This window comes from Notolabrus celidotus, chromosome 8, assembly GCF_009762535.1.
Source record: "Notolabrus celidotus isolate fNotCel1 chromosome 8, fNotCel1.pri, whole genome shotgun sequence".
Taxonomy (NCBI): domain Eukaryota; kingdom Metazoa; phylum Chordata; class Actinopteri; order Labriformes; family Labridae; genus Notolabrus; species Notolabrus celidotus.
This window is the reverse complement of record NC_048279.1, coordinates 21,762,458-21,785,592: the sequence shown is the minus strand read 5'-3', so window position 1 is coordinate 21,785,592 and position 23,135 is coordinate 21,762,458. Positions and strand designations below refer to the sequence as shown.

Here is a 23,135-nt window from a genome sequence, read left to right as displayed (position 1 = left end):
CTTGTGTGTGTGCGTGCGTGCGTGTGTGTGTGTGTTGAGGTGGATGCAGACGTTGTCTTGTAAAAAGGGCATGCCCATTGGGAGACAGTCCCTGCCCTTCTGACGAATGCAAACACACACAAACACACAAAAGTAGCCTACAGAAAGGCCACATGCAATTATACACACATGAAAAACACACACGCGCTCTGCTCTCGTGAGGGATGCAGGGAGGGAGCTGGAAAGAGCGATCGGAGAGATGAGAGAAAACATGCAAGTGGGAATTCAGTCTCTTTACAAAGTATAATCTCTCACTTTAATCTCCCTCTGCCTGCAACTCTCTGAAGCCCTGCTGTTTAAATCTCTCACTTTCCCCCTTTTCTGGTACAGCAGGTATCAGTACCGGCTGTATTAACAAGCTCATACATACACATGTTTTATAAACAGAAGTCAGAATTTAAAAAAAAACTAAAATGAAGAGATTGACAGCCCCCCAGCCTAATCTCTGTACACCGTTTTTCTACGATTGTACAACCAGAAAGCATCATACCTTTCTTAACCATTCTCCTCCTCCGCCCTCCTGACCGGTTTTTCTTTAAGGCATCCTTGTCAAATCCTCTGAACTTGACAGATAACGAGGGTCCGATAAGTCCCGGTGAGCAGTCGCAACAGCCGGGTTTTACGCGCCGCGGAGGTACGAGAGGGGACCGGGGATGATGTTCGGTCTGTCCGCCCCGGAGCTCCGCGATGTGCAGCTACTAGTTATCTCCCACCCTGTTGTTTCACTCTGGGCTCTCTACTGTGGGTTAATGTGTTTGTAGTGTGCGTATGTGTGTGTGTGTGTGTGTGTGTGTGTGTGTGTGTGTGTGTGAGAGAATAAGGGAGAGAGAGAGAGAGAGAGGAGAGAGAAGAGAGGGAGAGCGAGAGAGAGACAGAGACTAACCTCGGTTTAAAGTCACGTATTTTCCCTCCAACGTATTCTCTCTCGCACTTCTTGCTGTCAGTCACTTATCTTCCTTCAGTCGACAAGTAACCTGCGTCAACTTCGCTCTTCAACTCCAGGGGCGGCGCGTAATTACGTTTATGCTACATTCTCCCTTCTGTCTACTCTCCTCAAAAGGCTCCGTTTCTCTCCCCGAGCGCGTAAATAGCGGAGAAAGGTGCGACTAATCTCTATTTCCACCTCGGTTTATCCCCCAAAGACTTCAGGGAGCCCAGTCTTTTAAAATAAACCAACTGTGTTTAGTAACGGCTTGACAGGTGTCGCCTCTAGCGCACGTTCTCCACCTCCTCTTCTTCATCCCGCGCCGAGGCTGCGCGAGGGGCTTCTGTCTGTGTCTATGCGTGTTTGCTTTTGTGTGTGTGTGTGTGGGTGTGTGTGTGTGTGTGTGTGTGTGTGTGTGTGTGTGTGTGTGTGTGTGTGGGGTGGGGGGTGGGGGGCACTCTTTACAGTGGCTCTCAGAGCTCCGTTACAGAGGTTCAGCAGGTCGCCACGGTCCAGCAATTACCGACAACTCACCAAGCGTTAGACTGACAGGTGCACACTTACACACTTAGACACACGCACACACACACAATGCACCAGAGACTGGTGGTGCTCTCTGAGGCCCGCCTACATCAACCAGTTTTGGGGGGCCCTTCAGATGAGAAATGAGCAGATTTCAGTCTGAGAGTGAAGGAGGTAGTTCTCTATGTTTTTCAAGAATAAAGGGGGGAAATAAAGCCTCGTTCTGTGTGTCAGAGTCAGTTTGAGTTTTAATTAAAACATACAGACTAATGAAAGCCTACTGCTGCTACCTCACTATAGAGGAGGCAGCTGTTGTTCAAACAAAATCTGTTTGCCGTCCTATCTCAACAATGGATGTAGATGAGCTCAACATTGACACCAGGAGAGCAGAAACGTTGCACATTTCATCTCAAACTGAAAAATCACCTGCTCAAACAGCACCATGGCACATAAAACATTCTCTTTATTTGTTACTCTCTAATTATTCTTGAAATAACACTCCAAACAGTTCAGCCTTGTTGATTAAGCTTGATGGACTTGAATAATATTATCATTTTTTGGGTGTCCACACTGTAGAGTCTGTTTGTTATCAGTCACTTTGGATAAATAAGTCCTTTAATTAAATGTAATATGATTAAACACAAAATACTGCTGTCACTGAGAAAATAACTCTGTTTCAGTACTTCTAAGTTAAAAACAAGGTTCCTACCCCCATTTAAGTGTTGAGAGTCTGTTCTTAGCTACTACCCGGGAGTCAACACTAATTCAGACTCTGTGACCAATGATTTTTATTTGCCTAAGAGGCATACCTCACAATTAATTTGCATTTATTACCTTTGGGCAGTTCTCTCACAGAAGAGTTACCGCAGCTTAGCCCTTTAGGTGCTGCACACACAGCATTATTAAAAGTAGCTTCACTGGCAGAACATGGTCTTTCAAGGCCTGGGTACATAACACTGACACACAGTTATTCCTTTCAAACACACACATACACATATATGTAAACTATTCAACTTGCACAGCACATCAGCACACAGAGCATCTGTAGAAGGCTCATGTGGGCCCCCAGGGGCCCCTGTTCCAGGTGTGCCTGTACCACCAGCACCCTCTGGCGCTCTTCCAGAAAATGCTTCCGAGGAATTAGTCTGGTTCAAATCAAAGGACTGCCATTTTCAGACCTGAGTCACTTTCAGAAAGAGGCAAAATAAGTTTAGACACCAACTAAAATCTGATTATTTCAGTCTACTATGCTATGTACAAAAATATGGATATCATAAGCCCAGTGCCAAAATGTTTTTACAAAGACCTCACAGGTGCTAGGGGAGACAATCTGAAGTTTGACAAACTTTGTCACTGCTCTGTGTAAATGATCTTAAATGTTCAGAAATGATGGAAGTCAAACTGTATAAACACAAACCAGTGTATCTGTTATAGGCTGATTTTGTCTGAAATCTCAGTCAGTAATAACAGTACTATTCTACAATCATGCTTTGCTTTTTAGCACTCACTTTTTGAAATGACTGTATTGGTGAAGTGTTTATTATTCTCTTCATGTGCACTGATTGTATTAGTGTGGTATTGCATTTCATTATTTTATAATTGTATTCCCCCTGTCATACAAAAACAAATAGTGATGCTAATTTTATACCATTATAGCTGTGGGATCATTTAAAAATCAGTGTAGTATTTTTTATACTTAACTTTTACAGTTTCCTTAATGAAAAGTAGCAGCCATATTCCTGCTGGAGCTATTAGTGTGTCTGCTGTAAATTACTGTAATTTATGGTCTGGTTATCCCTCGTGGTATCAATGCAGTAGCTCTGTGCAAGCAAATACTCTCTTAAATAAGAGTGGGTTAAAGCATGTTAGCTGCTTTATCCCTTTTATATGTGTATTATTATGTAACCATTAACTGAAAATATAAAAGTCTAAAGACACAAATGAGAGAGTAAAATAACAGTTGATTGTTTGTGCAGAACCTTATGATGTGATGTGATTTACAGTCAAATGGTCAAAGCTCATTAAAATAATTTGATGATTTTGTGCATACTTACATTACATTTACAAACTCACACATTTAGTCTAAAAGGTTAATATCTCAACATTTTGGTGATTTGCAGTCGCCTGATTTAATTAACAGTACATCATTGTTCAACTGTGAGACAGCAGTAGGCCACCATAAAGTCCCTGTCATATATTTGTATCATGGTTATATTGTTTGAACGTCTCATGATGACTTTCTGGAGCTTCCCTAAAATTCAAGCGGAAAAATCCTATATCTAATTTGACTTTTGGTCTACCTAGATGATCAGAAGAAAAGCTAACCTGTAGAACATTTGACCGGTGTCTAGACAGCTGAGGCTGAAAGTGTGTGATACATAATCATACCTCAATTGTAATTATAGAGCTTTTAAAACAACTAACCAAAGGCATCTTTGTTGTTGTCTTTTTTAATAAATAATTAGCCAGATCAGCCTAAACCTTAAAATTTTCTGTATGCAAGAACAGACTACATATTCTACATATTAAATTGACATAGAATCTGAAACAAAGCAATGTTAGCATTGAAAAATGTCTTTTAAAACACTTCTTTCAGGTGGAGGGGTGGGGCTTTATGTGGGCTTTACAAGACAAACTCCACCTGTTAACACCACTGGGATATAAACCCAGTGGTGATATATATGTGGAAGTACAGTGTTGTACCTTAGAGACTCATTAAATGACAAATAGGCTCCTAAGTCACTGAATCTTACATCGTTCTTAATGTTGTCTTCTTGATAGGAGCTAGATGGGCCGGTAATATCAAACTTGTTAATATGGGGTTGGGAGCCAAGCTGATAGACAGCCTAGAGTGTGTGTAAAATAAAAAAATTAAATGTTAAAACAGTTATTGCCAAAAAATTCTGAATACATGCTAACAGTTATTAGCATTGGATCAAACTGTTAAGTAGATATTTCTACATCCAGTTTGAATACAACTTTGAGAGAAACACCGAAGCTGCCATTATTGAGTTAATTAAATAGTTTATTATTTACTCTATAAAATATTAAAAATGATTACAAATGGCAATTAGAAATCAGCACAGCCTTGATGAAGTATGTGTATCATTTGGATGGCCTCATCAACTGCTAAAATTGGTCATCAAGACTGGAAATAGAATATTTTTCCCAAATTGAGTAATTGACTCATCATCTTTAAAAACCACGCAGAAAGGAAACGACAAAATTCACCCTTTAAAACATTTGTTTAAATGTGGTCAATCTAATTTACAAGGCTATTAGGTTTTTGTAGTTATTGATGAAGTTTTAAATCATTAATTTGGCTTTATACATTTTAACTGACTTCTAGTTTGGTGCAAAGTCTTTCAACATCTGTCTACGATGGTACTGTGGAGTTTGTAAGAATGCATTAAGTGTAGCCAGCTCTGAACAACTGAAGTCAAACAAGGGTCTAAGTACTAAAATCCACAGTATGCGCATGTGTTCCGTAAGCGCCACCCTTATTTTGCCATCATACAGCGCGCCGTGCTCCACTGGGAGAGTGTTTGAAGTGTAGCACAGGGGGATTTGCAAGATCACAAAATCATGCAAGAACTTCAAAAGATCTTGCATGATTATCTTATCGAGATCACGTGATAACAACAAACAAGAGACATGTAACAATGCTTTTCTGTGCTGATTTACTGTTCAGTTGGATATCATTCTGGGACATTAATGCTTCCACCATCTGTGTCTCTGCTGTTTTTTTTTATTCTCAGGCTTACATTTGTCAATGTGTATAAATATGTTTTACTTTGTTGTGCTTTTACCTTTAGACAAAAGTTAACAGCTAAAAGTCCTGTTGTGGTCGATTAGAGATATGTGGCTCTCTTATAGTTAACAACATATCCAGCAGCAAAACGTATTTCTTACAATTCCCCGCTCATATACAGTCGGAGTATGTAATTGGTGTTTTATTTTGAAATTAACCAAATGGTATATGCTGTTCCTGTTTTTGACTTCCTGTCCAGGTCTATCTTCTCTGTTCTGTTTGTCCACGAGGGACACCAAAACCGACACATCAAGTTCCTTACAGGAGCTTTAAATAAATACATTCAGCCCTCCTGTAGCCATTACTTTGATGCATCACTGTTCATTAGCAAAAAGCTGAACATATTCTACTGCTTTTACTCCATGTTTTGGCATTCATTCAAAATGAGTGATTAACAGCTGCTTTGTGTTGGAAGATTTTGTGTTGCTAATTAGTGATAAAGTTCATCAAATCACTTCTGATTCAAACAAGATCAAAAAGTCCAAACTCTGCTGCAGTTTTCTTTATAAGATGCTTCAAATGTGGGTTCTTGAAGATCATTTTCACAGTCAAATGCGAGGAGATGTTTGTGAACATAGAACTGTTTCTCTCTTTTCCCCTCAGTAGATGTCACAACCCCAAGGTAAAATAAGGTCTTTTGTAATCTTGGGGGGAAAGACTGCAGGGAGCTAGAAAAAATGTTCTCGGCTGTTGCTCAGTGCTAGAGTCGGTCGTTTCTTAATCAGAAGGTTGGACGTTCGATCCCAGGTCCTGTTGTCCACATGTCGAAGTGTCCTTGGGCAAGACACTTAACCCCGAACTGCCCCTGGTGACTGTGCATGGGATTGGTTACTACTGATGGGCACTTTACATAGCATCCTCTGCCATCAGTATACGAGTGTGGTGTGAATGACTGAATGTGACACCTGAACAACTTTGAGTGGTCAGAAGACAAGAGAAAGCGCTATGTAAACACAGTCCATTTACATTGAGGTGCTGTGTTAGGGAAGAGGAAAAGCCATTTAGGCTCAGATGCAAAAGGAAGAAGTGAAATTAAATCAATCAATATGAGAAGTGTATTTTAAAATCTTCAGCCTCATAAGAGCCGTGGATGGTTTTTGACAGAGAGGGCTATTATTCTGATAATTTCCAAAATTTTCTTCAGCCCCAGTTTCTTTCTTAATTTTAATCTTCTTATGTTGAAAAGTGTTTTTTTATTTCATCCAAAGGATCAATTTAGCTGCATAATAATCTCATCTGATCTCAGATAAAAGAGGGAAACAATGTCTGCATCTATCTTGCATCGTACTACAAGCTTCTGCCCTCGAGGAACCTAGCAAATTGATTGACATTCTCAAGTGCACCAACTAAATGATCGCCAGAAATTAAATGACCCGGAGAGGTATAACGGTGGTTAGGACAAGTGGGTAGAGGATAGGGAGAGAGAGAAGGCTGTAGAGGGGAGGAGGAGAGGGAAGAATACATAAACAGGTTGTACCAGGGCCTTGGGGGAATTAAAGAGGGGAGACAGGGCGCGGAAAGCAAAGAGAAAGAAAAATAAGATGGAGGGCCAAAGAAAGCAAAGATAGAAGACTGGTTTCACACAGAGGAAGTTTTCGCCTGTTTTCATCATCATCATCATTACTCCACACTAAGACAGACACATTGAAACACTCACACAAACGGATTCAAACACACACACAGGTGGTTAAACCTTTAACTCCGAGCCAAACAGCAAATGAGCACTTCCATCCTCTATTTAGTCTCTCTGTCTCAGCCAACTTCTCCTTCCACTATCCGGTTGGGTTTTAAGCATTTAGCCTTCCAGTGATGCATCAATCTATCCAGCCCTCCTTCCTCCCCCCTTTTGTCCCCCCTCCGTGCGATCACTTACCTCCCAAGAAAGCACAAGTACACTCCATCTTGTTGTTTTATGTTCCGGGCAAATTTAGTCCTGCGTCTCCCTTCTCCACCCTCAACTCTCTTTCACTTTGTCTCTGTCTCTCTCATTCACTCTCCATCAGCCCTCCCTTTCTCTCCCCCTCCATCCCCTGACACCTCACGCCCTTCTTCCCTCTCCCTCTCTCTCTCTGTATGTAGTTGTATAACTTATCACCCTGATCCCTACCCTGCTCCGATAATTGCTGTGTCTCGGCAGCAGATGCTAGCATGCTTTATTTAGCTTCTAAGTATTAGCTATCCCAATTAGTCATCCAATACCAATAAGAAAAAGAAACTGTTAGACTCCCTGTATACGGCGCCACGGGAGATGGGAGTTGTGTGTGCTTGTTTTTGCTCATGCTACAACTGTGGCCAATGCTCACACACACTCGCGCACCTCACACACACTAACACTTGATGCACACACACCTCACTAAAGAGTACATGTGGGTTTTAACAGATGGTGAAACACTTTCCCTCGAGTATCCACATTACTCTCTCTCTCCCTCTCTCTGTCTCTCTCCCTCTCTCTCTCTATAATTAACTAGGTTTCAGTAACAAACCTTTGGGCTTTGTCGTTTCCATGGCTACACAAACTCTGTCTCCATTGTGCGCGTGTTTGTATGTGTGTGTGATTGTTTTTTTGTCCCCTGGAAAGTACAGTGAATGTACGTGCATGTTTTATGGTCCGCACCTTTATATGTGTGTGTGTGTGTGTGGTGTGTGTGTGTGTGTGTGTGTGTGTGTGTGTGTGTGTGTGTGTGTGTGTGTGTGTGTGTGTGTGTGTGTGTGTGTGTGTGTGGTCCACGTCTGCTCACTGCATGATTGTGCATACACATGAGTATTTTGGTTGCTTTGATGCCTTTGTTTCCCTGCAGGACTCACAGGCTATCTATCCACACAGAGAACACAGAACAGCGCCATTACATGATACATATGTACATTGATAATTTATCTGAGGTCTGTTGTACCTTACATAATGAAATCTTAATAATTATATAATCTCATGAATAAAGATTATGGGCAAGAAGAAGAAAGAAGTCAAAATTTCTCTTTGTGCTTGTTCCAGGGAAGGTAAAAGTTGAACTTGTATTTGAACCTCTAGCACCGTTTTTAAGCTGAAAATAGGATGTGGGATTAAAGCTTCTGAGCTGCCTGGGCATCCAACCATGTACTGTATACATTTATAAACTCATATACAGTTCTCTTCCTAACCACTTTAATGAATGTATAGTATAACACATGAAGGGTACGAAAGTTACCTGGCATTAGTGCTTGATATATTTTTAAAGAAATGACAAGAGCATTGTTAAGGGTTCAGTGTGCTTCAAATGAAGCACGTCTAGAGGAAGCAGCTAAAAGTCTTTTGTATGTCTTTTTATCTTAATTCATTAGAATATGCTGCTGGGACTAGTCTCTGCTTGAAGGCGCTCATGGTGTTGCACTTAGTTGTACGCATCAAAAGTGACGTTAAAGAGGCTGCCTTAGAGACCCAAATTTAAATTAATCCTACCTTCACACCTACGTGCACCTGGAAAAACATTGCGTGAAGTCTCCATAATTATTGGTTTCAGACTTAAATAATTTCCACATCTGCTGCTCAGAGGTGATGTAGAAAATGTGTGAGCAGGGGCAATGTTAGGCCAAATAATAGCCCAACATATTTGTGTTTTATATGGAAGTTTAACGTTTGGGCATAAGTAATAATAATAATAATAATAATAATAATAATAATAATAATAATAATAATAATAATAATAACTTTATTTATACAGCACCTTTAAAAACAAATGTTTACAAAGTGCTTTGACAAACAAAGCGTAGTTCAATAGTACAGTAAACAATTTGACAGACAGGGAGGAGAAAAATTGATCAATGCAAAACAAAATGCAACGCAAGAGGTTAAAGGGAATACACGTCAATTAAACAGTATGGAGTGGTGTGACAATGGACCAGTAAATCATTGTTGAGAGGTTTTTCAGGGTAAATAGATAAAAATAAATGAATAAATCAAAATGAATAAAAATGGAGAAGTAAATAAAAGCATTAAAAGGACAATAAAAGAGGTTTTCAGAGTAAAAGGACAACATCACATCGGGAAAATTAGAAAAAGTGCAAAGGATGAATAAGAAACATTAAAATATTAAAGAAATAATAATAATAATAAATTAAAACAGTGGCTGCATGGTGGGGCAGAAAGCGAAACTCTGCTCAACTTTTGAAGTGTCTCGTACTGCTGAGTCTGAGTATACTGAGTATGAATATTCTGCAGTGTTTTAGTATCCAGAAAGTTTTCACATTCATATATATTCCCACATCCAACATACACTATTGTTTGACACTAGCTATGTGAGATGCTGTGTAGCTTTAGGGCTCACTGTATTCATACTAGTTTGACTTTGAAATTTTACTATTTTTTCCTAACTCAATGCAAATCACTCTGCTGGAAACATACCCATTGCAATTCTCAGGAAATCTGTCAACATTCGGTGCTATGTTTTTTTTATATTCCTAGTGATAGCTGTCCAAACACAGACAGTTTCGACTCCCACTGAGACATTTCCAGCCACTACAATGGAGACTGATTGCAAAAGGAAAATTCACCAGTCTGAAACATCTGATACTGCCAGGCTTTGGTGTTAGTCGCTCAAAGAGAAAGAGAAAAACCCTTTTTGTAACGTACAGTTTTTGCTGCAGACGTTCATCAGTTTTACTGGTAGAAATCCAACTCAGAGGAGGCAAAGATACAAATTCTACACTGCTGCCAGCCTCTGTAATCCACAAGACAATACAGCCATAAAACATGTTGAATATAACAGGAGGGATTATTTTTTCTGGAGTGGTAGAATTTCACTGAGGCTGAGTGAGTGTGCTTTCTGGGCTTTATTGCGGTGACATTATGGAAAGTGTTGGACGTCAATTGACATTGATGTAGACACGGCAGGTAGGGGAAAGCGGTTGTTATAATAAATTTTCACACTGCATCACAGGATAAGACCTGAAATGCATTAAACATCATAAACTGATACATAACAGTAAAAGCATTCACGGTCATATTTTTCGTTTAAAGTGCACTTCTCTCTGTTCGAGGCAGCTGCAGGTCTCTTATGAAATTTGTCATCTGTTTTGAAACTCCGCGTGAGAAAAGCGTATGGTTTTTAAAACACTAGAAAAGTTAGTGGTAAAATTACAATGCAGATATATCTGTTTCCCCCTCTGTGGGGACTTTAGATGACTTTAGACAGCCACTCCCAATTTGTATCAGCAGTTAATTACAACAGCTCTTTTTGATTGGACTATATGTAATTATGCATTACAAAAGGCGACACAAAAACCATTCCCAAAGCAATTTTTTTTTCTTAAAGCAGTTAGTAAAATGTATTTCCTCGTACCTATATCTTCAATGGATCCTTAATTACAACTTTCGTATCATTACACTAAGAGTACTTTCACACCTGGATCATTCAGGGAAGTTTTTCTGAAACAGAGGTTGTTTCCTTACCCGGGTTTTATGGACATATTTCGCGCCAGCATTCACACTCAGATGCAGAAAAAAACAAGCGAGGCAAAATTGTCCAGGAGAGATTCTTTGTCCAACACTTGAATATGCTCATCTGGCAAAATGTTATTGAGGCATTTGACTGCCCAGCTGTGACTGATTTTATTGTTACGGTCTCACAATACAAAAGTGCTACCAGTATGCTTTGCTTTTGTTTACCTACGCAGTGGTAAAAGGAGGTTATTACCAAGCAGCAACCTCCGGTCTAAAAATATGAGTCCAATGAGGAAGTACTAAAAATTGCAGTTCATCATGGATCCGCTTGAGGCTGGCTCCGGAATTACTGGAAGTCACATACACATGAATGGGAAAAAGACAATCTTTACAGCAGAAATAAACATGTTTACAGACTGGTACAAAAGACGAGTGTAGTCTGGATCGCTCATTTCTCAATGTGCTCTCATTGTGAGGGGGGTGAATGTTTTTCTAACGCGGTAATTTCGAAGATATTGAGATTACGAGTCTTCCAATGAGAGGCACAGCTGATTTGACTGACAGGTTGGAGCACTGTAGCCGTTGGCTAGGAGGCTCAAAGCCCGCCTCTTTACATCACAATCACTCGACAGCAGCAATATGGCTGCCACCGACAAATGGCCTCAAACAGCTCTGCAGAAACAGATGGGTGACGTCACGGATACTACGTCCATATTTTAAACAGTCTATGGTTATTACGTAATGGCCAAGCAGCAAACTCCGGTCTCAAACGATGAAGCCAATGCGGAAGTGCTATAAACTGCAGTACATCGAGAATCCGCTTGAGGCTGGCTGCAGAAACACCGGAAACTACATATATATGAATGGGAAAAAGACGATCTTTGCAGCATTAATAAACATGTTTACCGCCTGGTCCAAAAAACGGCTTGGCCCTATGAAGCTAATCTCTCTAATGGCACACACTGTACGGGGGGTGAATTTTTTTCTAACGTGACGGTTCAGAAGATATTAAGATTACGAGTTTTGCCCAAATAAGGACATGACTGACGTGACTCCCGGTCGGAAACACACAGCCATTGGCTAAGAGACTCACACTACGTCACACTCTGCCTGGTTGAGTTCTGCATTACCAATATGGCTGCTGCCGTCGATTTGCTTCAAAACAGCTCTCAGGAGCAGATGGGTGACATCACGGATACTACGTCCATATTTTATACAGTCTATGGTAATGGCATAAGGACACTTTTATAATTGTCTGCACTTACCAATGCTTTACAATATTGCATTGTGAACCCATCATGACCCAATGGAAAAATGCAGCAGTGTTTAATTTCATCATCTGATCTTCTGGAACACAGTTAACGAGCTACAGGTGTTAAAGTGCCCTGAATGACTAATTAGCGTTGGTTAGGTTAGCATACCCAGATATTTCCATCTTAATTTGGACGGCACTAATGCTGCTTAACCCCAATATTTCCCAATGTTTGCAGTAATTATTTAAACTATAACCTACATACTGTAGGCTTGAGAGTTATGTTCAAAATCCCTTGATCTGTTTGGTGCTGGTTCAGCTCAGAGGAGAGCAGGCGCCCCATATACAGAGGCTACAGACTTTGTTGCACTGGTTGTCGGATGTATTCCCAGTCCCACTTGTATTTGATGGATGTCATCCCCCTCTCTCTCTCCTCACATTCCCTGACTCTCTCAAGTTCTCCCGTCAAATGAAGGGGGAAAAAGTCCCCAAAAGTAATCTTGAAAAAAAACAACAACCGTAAACTGTTATTTCAGACATTACAGCTCTGTTATACTACTGTCATTCAATGTCTTTGTTCTGTATTGCCTTTAAATAGACTGTACAACAAGAGGTTTTTGTTACAGCTGATCTAGACACTACTTTAGTTTGAATAGTGCAACTTCACACAGTGATATAACTTGCTTGTCACTGAGAAAAAAGGGAGGACTTGATGGACATGAGCTCAGTGCACCATGTCAAAGCTGCATTGTCTTTCCATCTGGCAGATTTGTCTTTCTTTAAAAAAGTAAAACCTTCACTTCTCAGGAGTTTAGATGTATCTATATGGCCTGAGGCGTATGAGTCAACAATGGTGAGGATTAACAATACCCAGTGTGGGATATACCTCTTCCTTGCAGCCTGCAGCTAATCAGCAGAAGATGAATGGGACACTTACTTGTAGACATTTTGTTTTTTTCTGATTCATACCTTTACTTCCTGAGCTTTTAAACAAGCTGTCTTATTTTCAATCTATGCTGTATGCTGCTCCATATTTTCAAATTTAAGAGCCAAGATATTCACTTTGGGAGACGTTAGAGAGACAGTGGTTAACATATACACAGAAGTATAGTGTGTTTAAAGACTCAAATTAAGTGGGATTTACTGTTAATGAGGCAGTGGGGGACGGTGGAAATGTTTAAGACTAGAGGATTCTTAAGAGAGACAGACGGCTGTGGGATTTGCCTATCTCTCCCTTTCACTAAAATCATCGTGCCAGATACTGGATCTGAGTTGATACCCAGTTGGCACAATGCCTAGTGGCCAAGAGTAGCTAAAATGAGATACATCCCCTGTGTGTTCTGGCGTGACTTTCAGAGAGACTTTGAGCTTATAAGATTTTCCTAACATACTCACGGCAACCAAAATTTGATCCACGAGCAGGAGAAGAATTAGAAAGCATGATTTCCAGGAGTGTGTGGTCAGGTTAGAGGTTTCTGGAAGCGCTACAGATGTCCTCAGGCTACCACTGCTGACTCCACGTTTGTGAATATGCAGGTGGGAAAAAAAACACTTGGATATCAGATATGTCAGCAGCAGCAGTGTTAACACCCTGCAGCTATTTACACACTTTTTAATGTGTGCAGTAAAGGCGACGATTTGAGACTTACTTGTTAGCTTTATTCCTAAAATGGCTGGCCAAAAAAGTGATTCTTGTAGAATTATGCTTGTTGTCAGGCAGACACCTTGTATCTCCATGTTTCAGAATATAATTTTTCAAAAAATTAATGTTGTATAAATTGCGAGTGAGCTCAAAGGTTCGGGTTAGGGATAAAGTCCAGTGACAAAAACTAAGGGTTAGGATTAGGGACTAAGTCCACAGACAAATACTAAGGGTTAGGATTAGGGACTAAGTCCACAGACAAATACTAAGGGTTAGGATTAGGGACTAAGTCCACAGACAAATACTAAGGGTTAGGATTAGGGTCTAAGTCCACAGACAAATACTATGTGTTAGGTTTAGGGACTGAGTCCACTGACAAATACTAAGGGTTAGGATTAGGGACTAAGTCCACAGACAAATACTAATCGTTAGGATTAGGGACTAAGTCCACAGACAAATACTAAGGGTTAGGATTAGGGTCTAAGTCCACAGACAAATACTATGTGTTAGGTTTAGGGACTGAGTCCACTGACAAATACTAAGGGTTTGGATTAGGGACTAAGTCCACAAATACTAAGGGTCAGGATTAGGGACTGAGTCCACTGACAAATACTAAGGGTTTGGATTAGGGACTAAGTCCACAAATACTAAGGGTCAGGATTAGGGACTGAGTCCACTGACAAATACTAAGGGTTTGGATTAGGGACTAAGTCCACAAATACTAAGGGTCAGGATTAGGGACTGAGTCCACTGACAAATACTAAGGGTTTGGATTAGGGACTAAGTCCACAAATACTAAGGGTCAGGATTAGGGACTGAGTCCACTGACAAATACTAAGGGTTAGGATTAGGGATAGAGTCTGCTGACAAAAACTAAGGGTTAGGTTTAGGGACACCCTTAGAACCTCTCAGTGGGCAATATAACATTTAAGCTTGTGACTCAATCCAGTTCAATGTTATATTTCCTGAAAAGCTGTAGTTTTGGAGGTATGAGGTTTGAGTCCAAAAGCATTGATAAATATTTTGTTATCTCAGTTGCTTTAAGATTGACGTACTTCATATCTTATCTACATAGATCCATACTGCCTGCCTGCCTGCCTGCGTCTTCTCAGAGTTGTTTGTTTTCCTTTGGACACAGCCCTCAGCATGAGAACACTCATTAGTTTTGCAGGCGCTGAAGCGACTAGCTCTTATCATGCGATATGTCTCAGTCCTCATTGACAGATCTCAAGGCCTGCTGGTTCTTAGTCTCATTCACACAGAGAACGAAATACACCTGCAATGCCAGGTGATGCAATTAAACCGCCAGTTGGCAAAAGCAGCAGCACAGTGAGCTCTGAGGAGTTAGATTGAGAACCACTCTTGTGAAGAAATGCTGACACCAATAACATACAATGCTCTAAAGGACAATGTGGAGACAGATTTATTCTGGTGCTTCACGCACAAGCGCTAAGTTACACAGACAACACAAATTAGAGATGAAACTTATTTTAACAAATAGAGATGAGAAACTCTGGTGTCAAAAGATAATCAATGAGGGGTTAGTCTGTGAATAAAAGGAGTGAAATTATATTTTCTCTGTTTTAAACAAGCTGCAAAAAGTACAGATGAATCCTTTGTCAGTATCTATTATTGCTTTGGTAATTTTTACATTCTCAAGGAGGTTTTGTCACAGCTTTCACAGTTTTCTAAGCTCAGTTCCAGAAAGAATATATTTTTGGGTTTTCATAAATCTTGATGAAAGCTTTTAGCGTTGGCAAGAGAAGAAAACATTTAATGTGGAGCAGGTCAGGATTGCACTCACATGCAATGGTATTAAGTCTTGATAGTTATGTAGATTTTCTTTTAAAAAGTCACTTAAACAAATGCTGATAAATTCCTCATAGACGTTATTATGTAATCACTGTTTTAAAAGTCTTTGTTTTATTCATTTTTGGTGCCATGTGTTTGGGACAATTTTGTTTTTGTTTCCATTATTTGTAGTTTAATGCTACTTATCGTTTATTTGCTCAGATAATTAGTTTATTTTTTATTTTCATTCTTGATTTTTATAATTGGCTGCTATTGCATCTTTGTTTTATGGATAATGTGTGATATTAAATAATTGTTTTTCTTGATTTTGTTTTGTTTTGTGGACCCCAGGAAGACTAGCAACCACAATGTGGAAGCTAATGGGGATCCTAATAAATAAAGAAATAAAGAAATTCTGTAAATTGTCTGTCCATTTGCCATGTGGGGATGTGTAGGATTGTTTCATCTCTATTTTGAGTGTTTTCTGACCTGTTTTTTTTATCTTCTTTCCTCTCTTTCAGCTAACAAGAGTCTGCTTGGCGGAGGTGGAGGTAAGTCACCACCTGTCTGATCCTTTGCTTTGTCTGTATGTGTGCTTGCCAAGATACTTGTTGCCATTAATAGTACAGCATTGTGCTGCACATAGTCCTGTATGGACAATGAAAAATGTAAAATGGCCTTCTTTTTAATCAGAGTAGCAGTAGATTGCAGTGCAGTGCACCAGCCAAAGTGTGTGTGTGTTTGTGATTGTGTGTTTTCTGTCCTATGTGTGGCCAGTCTGGCTGTGTTTTTCTTTGTTTTTAGTAGCAGGTAGCTCTTTGTTGTGGCAGGTGTGCGTTTGCATGCTGAGCCATGCGTGTCTGTCTGCCCCTTTCTGTGTGTATGTGTGTGTGAGTGTGTGTGTGTGTGTGTGTGCCTGCAGGAGCAAAGTCGATAGTTTGTAATTTATGGGTGTGAAGTGCTGTGGATATAAACAGTCATTTTTCAGTGTATTGTTGACTCAGTGCTTTGCTTCGTGCGTGTGATGTTGGACGTCCATGCTCGATCGATACTAGTAATAAATCTGTACAGCTAATGCAGCAGCCGCATTCACTAAAACATGTATACACTCATACACACACTCCTTTCTACCTGCCTGTGTGTGTGTGTATGTGTGTGTGTGTGTGCGCGTGTGTGTGTGTGTGTGTGTGCTTGCAAATTTGAGTGTTGATTCATTTGCCTGCGGTTGTTCTCTTTTCCTTCATTTGGTCAAGCAGCTTAAGCCTTTCAGACCAATTCTGCCATTTATAAACTGCCAATTTGAACACTTGTGCGTTGGTCTGTGCATGTGTGTGTGGGTGCATTCAAGATTTTTTGCCTTTCGGTCTCCATGACGACATATCAAGTGGCACACCTGTATGTGTATGAATGCATGCATGTGCATTCACATTTTTGCTCAAAGCAGGCCATTTGTCTGCCTCAGAAGTGTTCAGTTGAAGCAGTCAGCCTCCACACACACACACACACACACATGCGCGGGCTCCACCCTTTCTGAAATACACCAGCTGAGCCTCAAGCCATAAAAAAAGGCTGCACACTCTTGTGCCCTGTTGCTTCACACACACACATACAGTATATGCAGCCAAGCACCTCAAGATCTACAGCTTCTTTTGATGTTGTCCTTGTGTCTCAGATGGCTCTACAAAGACAGATGGTTTGTAGAGGGCTGTGTGTGTGTGTGTGTGTGTGTGTGTGTGTGTGTGTGTGTGTGTGTGTGTGTGTGTGTGTGTGTGTGTGTGTGTGTGTGTGTGTGTGTGTCTGTGTGTCTGTGTGTCTGTGTGTCAGACTGTGTGCCTCTCAAAAGCATGTTTATGTTGTTCGCCCTGGTTTAGTTATTTTTAAATGCTCATTCAGTTAAATTTAACCTCAACATCTGTTTCAGTTTGACAAAAAAAAAAATCCCACCAACTGGCTAGAGGAGGCTTCATATCACAGAGTTATTCTGTCTTTTATCTTTTTCTCCATGTCACTCTTTACCAGTTTTTCTGGTTCAGTCAATTCCTCCCGTCTCTTCCTTATTGTATTTTTTTCCATCTCTCTGTACTTCTCTACAGCTCGGTCCTCAGAGGTTTGTAAAGGCAGATAGAGCCTACAGAAAGGTGTTAATTAGAAAGAGGAGTAAGGGTAGAGACAAGGGAAAGAATGGAACAAACAAGAGGAGGAGGGAGGGAGAGAGAGGATGGTACGGATAGAGACAAAAGTGGCGTGGACAGCAGACAGATACAAGGGCAGAATAAAGTGGAAATAACACACAAGTCAGTGGGCATCCATCTCCTTTCACCATGATCTCACACTGCACCGAGCAAGCAAGCAAGCATTCATTCAGCTGCACTGAGCTTTTTTTTTGTCCTCAGAGGTGAGGCAACAAAGGGTCTTTGCACTTCTTTACTCCTCACTCTCAAGGGTACCTGGGTAAATGTCATTCTGTTAGATCAAACGCACACCTGCCGACATTGTTTTTGCACTTCAATCTGGAGGAGTGCTGAACTCGGGCAGTGCATCAACAACAAACTCAAGGGCAGGAAATTACCTTTCTTTTATGTCCATTGCTGCGGTTGCTCATTTATATTGGAGTTTATCTACCGTTTCATTGCTCTGATTGACTTTCCAAATAGAAAAAAAGACGGGATTATGATTGAAACTTCATCAAGCCTGACAGTTACCATGAGCTTTATTTAAAAACATCTATACTGTATATTTGTTTGTTCGATTATAATACCCACCAGCTGAGTGGAAGCCAGGGCTCCCACTCTGAAGTTTGTGTTCGGTTCTTCTTCTAGGTCACCATATGTCAGTTTGTAGACCTGGCATTGAAATGTGTTTTTCCAGGGTTTCATGACCTGCAGGGAAATGTCATGGAACATCTGTAAAATGTAAACAGTCTTTAGAGATCAAAAGACAAACCTATTAACCACCTTTCAAGCACGAGTGAACAAACCTTCAAGAATGAAACAGCCATGTCTTATTTCATTTGAAGGGGAACCTTTGAAGTAGTCACTACAGTAGAACATGTAGGTCTACTGTGATTAGCTGTATCAACATTAATCCAAACACACTCCTACTGTATCAGAAGTTTAGATTTCGGCATTAGCCAAAATTGTTCTCACCAGAACAACATTTTTACTGGCAGAAATTGTGTTTCAAGTATAGACTGTATAAAATATGGACGTAGTATCTGTGACGTCACCCATCTGTTCCTGAGCGCTGTTTTGAAGCCAATCGACGGTGTCAGCCATATTGGAAATGCAGAACTTAACCAGGCATAGTGTGAGGTAAAGAGGAGGAGTTTGAGCATCCTAGCCAACAGCTATGTGTTCCCGTCTGGGAGTCAAGTTAGTCATGTCCTTATTTGGGCAAAAACTCAAGTCTTAATATCTTCTGAACTCTTGTGTTAGAAAAAAAATCATGTTTTTTCAACCAGGCTGTAAACATGTTTATTAATGTTGCAAAGATCGTCTTTTTTGAATTGGTGTCTATGTGGTTTCCGGTGTTTCTGCAGCCAGCCTCAAGCGGATTCTTGATGAATTGCAGATTAAATCCGCATGGGCTTCATAGTTTGAGACCGGAGGTTGCCGCTTGGTTTCAATAAATCAAAAACATAAATTCTTCTGGTCAAAAATCAGTTGAAAATATCTATAAATCCTTGAGAGAGGCCATTTTAATTTAATAGCTAGACTATTTGAACATCACAGGTGTCTCTGATTCAATTCAGCCTTTACAAAATGAGCAATTCAGACATCTACAATGACATTCTTCACATCCAGAATGAACATCTGCTGATATCTGATAGCTGCATTATAACATGGAACTCTTCTAGAACAAAAAATCCCATTTAAATAGCTACAGTCAAGTTTTTAATAGTCATTTTAACACTAGATAATGAAACATTGGTGTTTGTCTGTAACTGAACTAATTCTAGCCATTGTAGACATCAAAATAGAATTTTAATCTTCAAAATGCCAATGTAGACATTCATGACATTTTTACCAGTCACAATCTTTTTATTTACAGTCTATGGTAACGATGTGGTTCAGATATTCAAAATGACACTATGGAAATCTGTAATATTAAAAAAATATATATATATCTAATTTAAAATGATAACACCCCAATTTTTCCACTTTTTGATTGAAATCAAAAAAGTTCAAATCCATCAAATAGCTTGAAATGGTAAAAAGGTAAGTGGTGAACTGCCAGAGGTAAAAAAAAAAAAAAAAAAGAAAAAGGTAAGATTACCCAAAACTGAAAAAATTATGTACACTTCAGAATTATATGAAAAGACCTTTTTCAGGGAATAAGAAATGGGTTGCTGTTCTGCAGCAATTCATTTTAGTCAAGCCTTGAGATTTGGTGCTACCAATTACTTACAGGTGTCCCAACTTTCCTTGATTACTTACAACTCCCTTTGTCTGCATAAAAGTAGTGTTGGAACACACTGTGGTACCTTACACTCGTGAGCAATATTTGAACAGTCTTGTACTGCACAAAGTAATGTGTTGCTTTAGAAATGGCCAGAAAAAGGCAATTAATAATGGAAGAGAAACAGACCGTCATAACATTTTGGTTTATTAATTTTTGAAATTCAATTGGTTTTTTGTTCAACATTTTCATTTCAAAACACAATAAGACATTGAACTGCATCATTTTCAATAAAAAGCTTGAAGAATTGGGGTGTTCCAAAAACTTTTGACCGGCAGTGTACATCTCTCAGCAGTTGGACTATAGATATCTAAGATGGAAGTTTTTCTGGAAATAATTAGACTTCAGAAATCCAATTGTTCATTCTGAATATTAGAAGTGACATTTTGGATACCAGAATCTGTCCATCCTGTTTGGTCATTACACTGACTCGCCATATGAGTGCAGATGTTGAGTTAGTTTGAGTCTGTGTTTTTATTTAGGAAAGAACATTTCCAGTGTAAATGCCACTCTCTTATTAAATCTAATCAGTCTCAACTTTCTGACAGATATTAGGTACAAGGATAACTTTCTGTTACAACAACCAGGACAAGGAGGTCCATTTGAAAAGGCTCACACAGCTTGATTCACAGAGGCTTTGGCTCAACCTCAGTGTGTACTTTGGCTTTGGATGACCAGTGTTGATTCTGTTTCCAGTCTTTGTCAGTACTGTCACTTTATGAAGGGATTGCCTCATGGTTAACAGAAACATGGCCCCTATTAACCCTCTTTCCTTCCCAATGCCTGCTCAAAGTGTGCTGAGACTGGCTATGTATTAACTCTGTGATAATTTGATTTAACAAAAATTAATTTGGAAATTTGCAACATGTCAGCACTCAAACCTGAAACGATGAAGGTCTTAAAATTAGATTTAGACTCAATCAAGGGTGTGAAGACCATGTAATAACCACCCTGAAGATGTACTTGTACTTTAGTGTTGCATATTTCTAAGCACATAATTTCATTTGAATTGTGATACTGAGCAATGATCGGCCTCAAATGTGCTGTGATTTCTGCAGTTAAATTTGTGTCTTCTGTGTTGCCTTGTCTACTTACTGAATAGGAGTCTATGATGCTATCCTTTTCAATCACTCTGGTGAACCATAAATGGCAGCTATCAAACAGTTCGCAGTGGGGATTGCTTTGCTACATGTGGGTTACTGAAAAGAAGCCTTTCTTCAACCTAACATTGAGATGCCATGAGTGTTGCCAGCTGACTAGAACTGAATGGTCTGCCTCAAGCTGTCTGATGTCACGCTGCCCTGACTTTTCATTGCTGAAATTTGCTTCTGTCATATTTAGTTTTCAATCATGCTGCTGCTCCGCTGATATGTACAATGACACAGCTAACATTAAAACAACTGAAGAAATGAGAGTTGACCTGGGTCTGGGTCTTCATGACTGATTGCTTGAGCCGTTAACTTTTGGAGGGCAGATCTAGTCTTCTCCATTAACAATCTGTTCAGGCATTAAAAACTTGGAGGAACCATAAGCAGCCCATGCTGACTATAACAGCTCTTCTGGTCCTCACAATAACCATGTTGTCTTTGTAGCTTCTACATAGTTATACTTTGGGATTATTCTGTAGGCAATTTACTCTGCCATCTAGTGCAAGTTGCTGACAGTCATCGTCCATGAAGCTTCTTTTATCAAAATATAGTCTTCTAAATCCCCACACCAGCCGACTTCAATTCCTTTGTCCTATTTTGCCCTCTCTTTTTAATGCTTTTTTTAGTCATCTTCGATGTGAAAACATTACATTTCATGACAGTCAGAGAAAGTCTGCTGCTCCGCTCATATTCAGCTATAAAAGTCAGGGCACCATGGCGTCTTAGATTGCAGTACAGCAAGTTGATTCTGCCAAATTCAGTCAGTCCTCTTAGGTGTGGAGAGTGTCAGAGCAGAGCTTGAAGACGAGAGCTAAGCTACCCTGCTGCCAGCTGTCTGGTGTCATACTGCTCTCCATTTCTATCGCCTTTCTTCTCTTCAATTTAACAGTATCACAGTTTACAGCCTGTCATTTCTGTGCACGGTGAAACAAGTAAACAAACACAAAATAATATGCCATTGACCCTTTCACTTCTTCAACCACTATGTTTCTCTCAGACAGTTACATTCTACAGTTTTGTAGACTTTACCTTAACCTAAGGATCTCTTAGCTTAGCTTTAGAGACAGTGCATCTAGCCACTGTAGTTAGTCTGTTAACCATTTTTATACCCAACACAAGGAGGTATTTCTGTCTTGTAAAGAAAGAATAATTAGAGCAGCCTATAACACTTTCAGTAAACATTTGGCATGCATACATCAGGTTTAGATAAACATGAAAAATTGACTCTATCCTTAAAGGACCTTCACAGTAACAAAGTTGATGTCATTCTTGCAGCAGACCTTCACCATATCTGATGTTTGGTTGTTGTGTGGTAACAACTTACTGATCAAACAGAAACACACAGTTGCAAACACAGGCAGCTGGTATTAGAGAGGCTGTTCAACGTCTGTGGGGACACAGAGCCCAGGATGAGAAGCAGTCGTGAAGGCAAGGTCTGTCTGTTGGTTTACATATTTCAGGACATTCAAATTCAGCACAGAACAGATGAGCAAGGTCCCAATTAAACTTTAATTTACTTACAGATTTTATTTTAGGTGGAAAAAAACAACAGAATTCTTTCACATTGTATTTTTCAGGTTGTAAAAAGCCTTGCTGACATCTTTAATTAAACCACCAGAACATGGATAGGTTTTGATATCTTGGAGTCTCTGGGCTGTGGTGTCTGCAGCCCTGTCTCCGCTATATCCTGGTCCGGATGAGGATACAAATTCAGGCAGAGGACAGGCTTGTTTGCCTGCTTTCAGAACAAGTGAAAAAGAGAGCATGAATTGTGAATAAAGGAGTGGAGGATTGGTTTTGGGCTGCAGAGACGAGAAGAAAGGCAAAGAGCACTTATTCTATCTTCCACGTACAGACAAAGCTGTCAGTGTCTCAGAAACCCAAATATATTCACCTGTTCACCTCTGTTTGCACCAGTCTGTGTTTATGTATGTGTTTATGTGTGTGAGAGTGGATAAGTTCACGGTTGCATTTAACAGGCTGTGTTGTGTTTATATGCATAGGTGTTTTAAAGTAAGCATATAAAAGTATGTGTGAGTGGAAAGCAGTATGCATGCCTGTTCATGCATCCAGCACCAGACCCATCCTAAATGTTGCCTTGGCAACAAGCTGACTGAAGTAAATGAGTGTCCTG

General features: G+C 40.0%; 1 protein-coding gene across 2 annotated transcripts in view; it reads left to right on the top strand.

The window, feature by feature from the left end:
- Nucleotides 1-23,135, top strand: part of macrod1 (mono-ADP ribosylhydrolase 1) — a 155,337-nt gene that overhangs the window by 66,301 nt on the left and 65,901 nt on the right. For both annotated transcript variants that reach the window (XM_034690558.1, XM_034690559.1), the window contains exon 4: nt 15,917-15,946. In XM_034690558.1, coding sequence (XP_034546449.1) covers nt 15,917-15,946 — 30 coding nt within the window. The remainder of the gene's footprint in view (nt 1-15,916; nt 15,947-23,135) is intronic.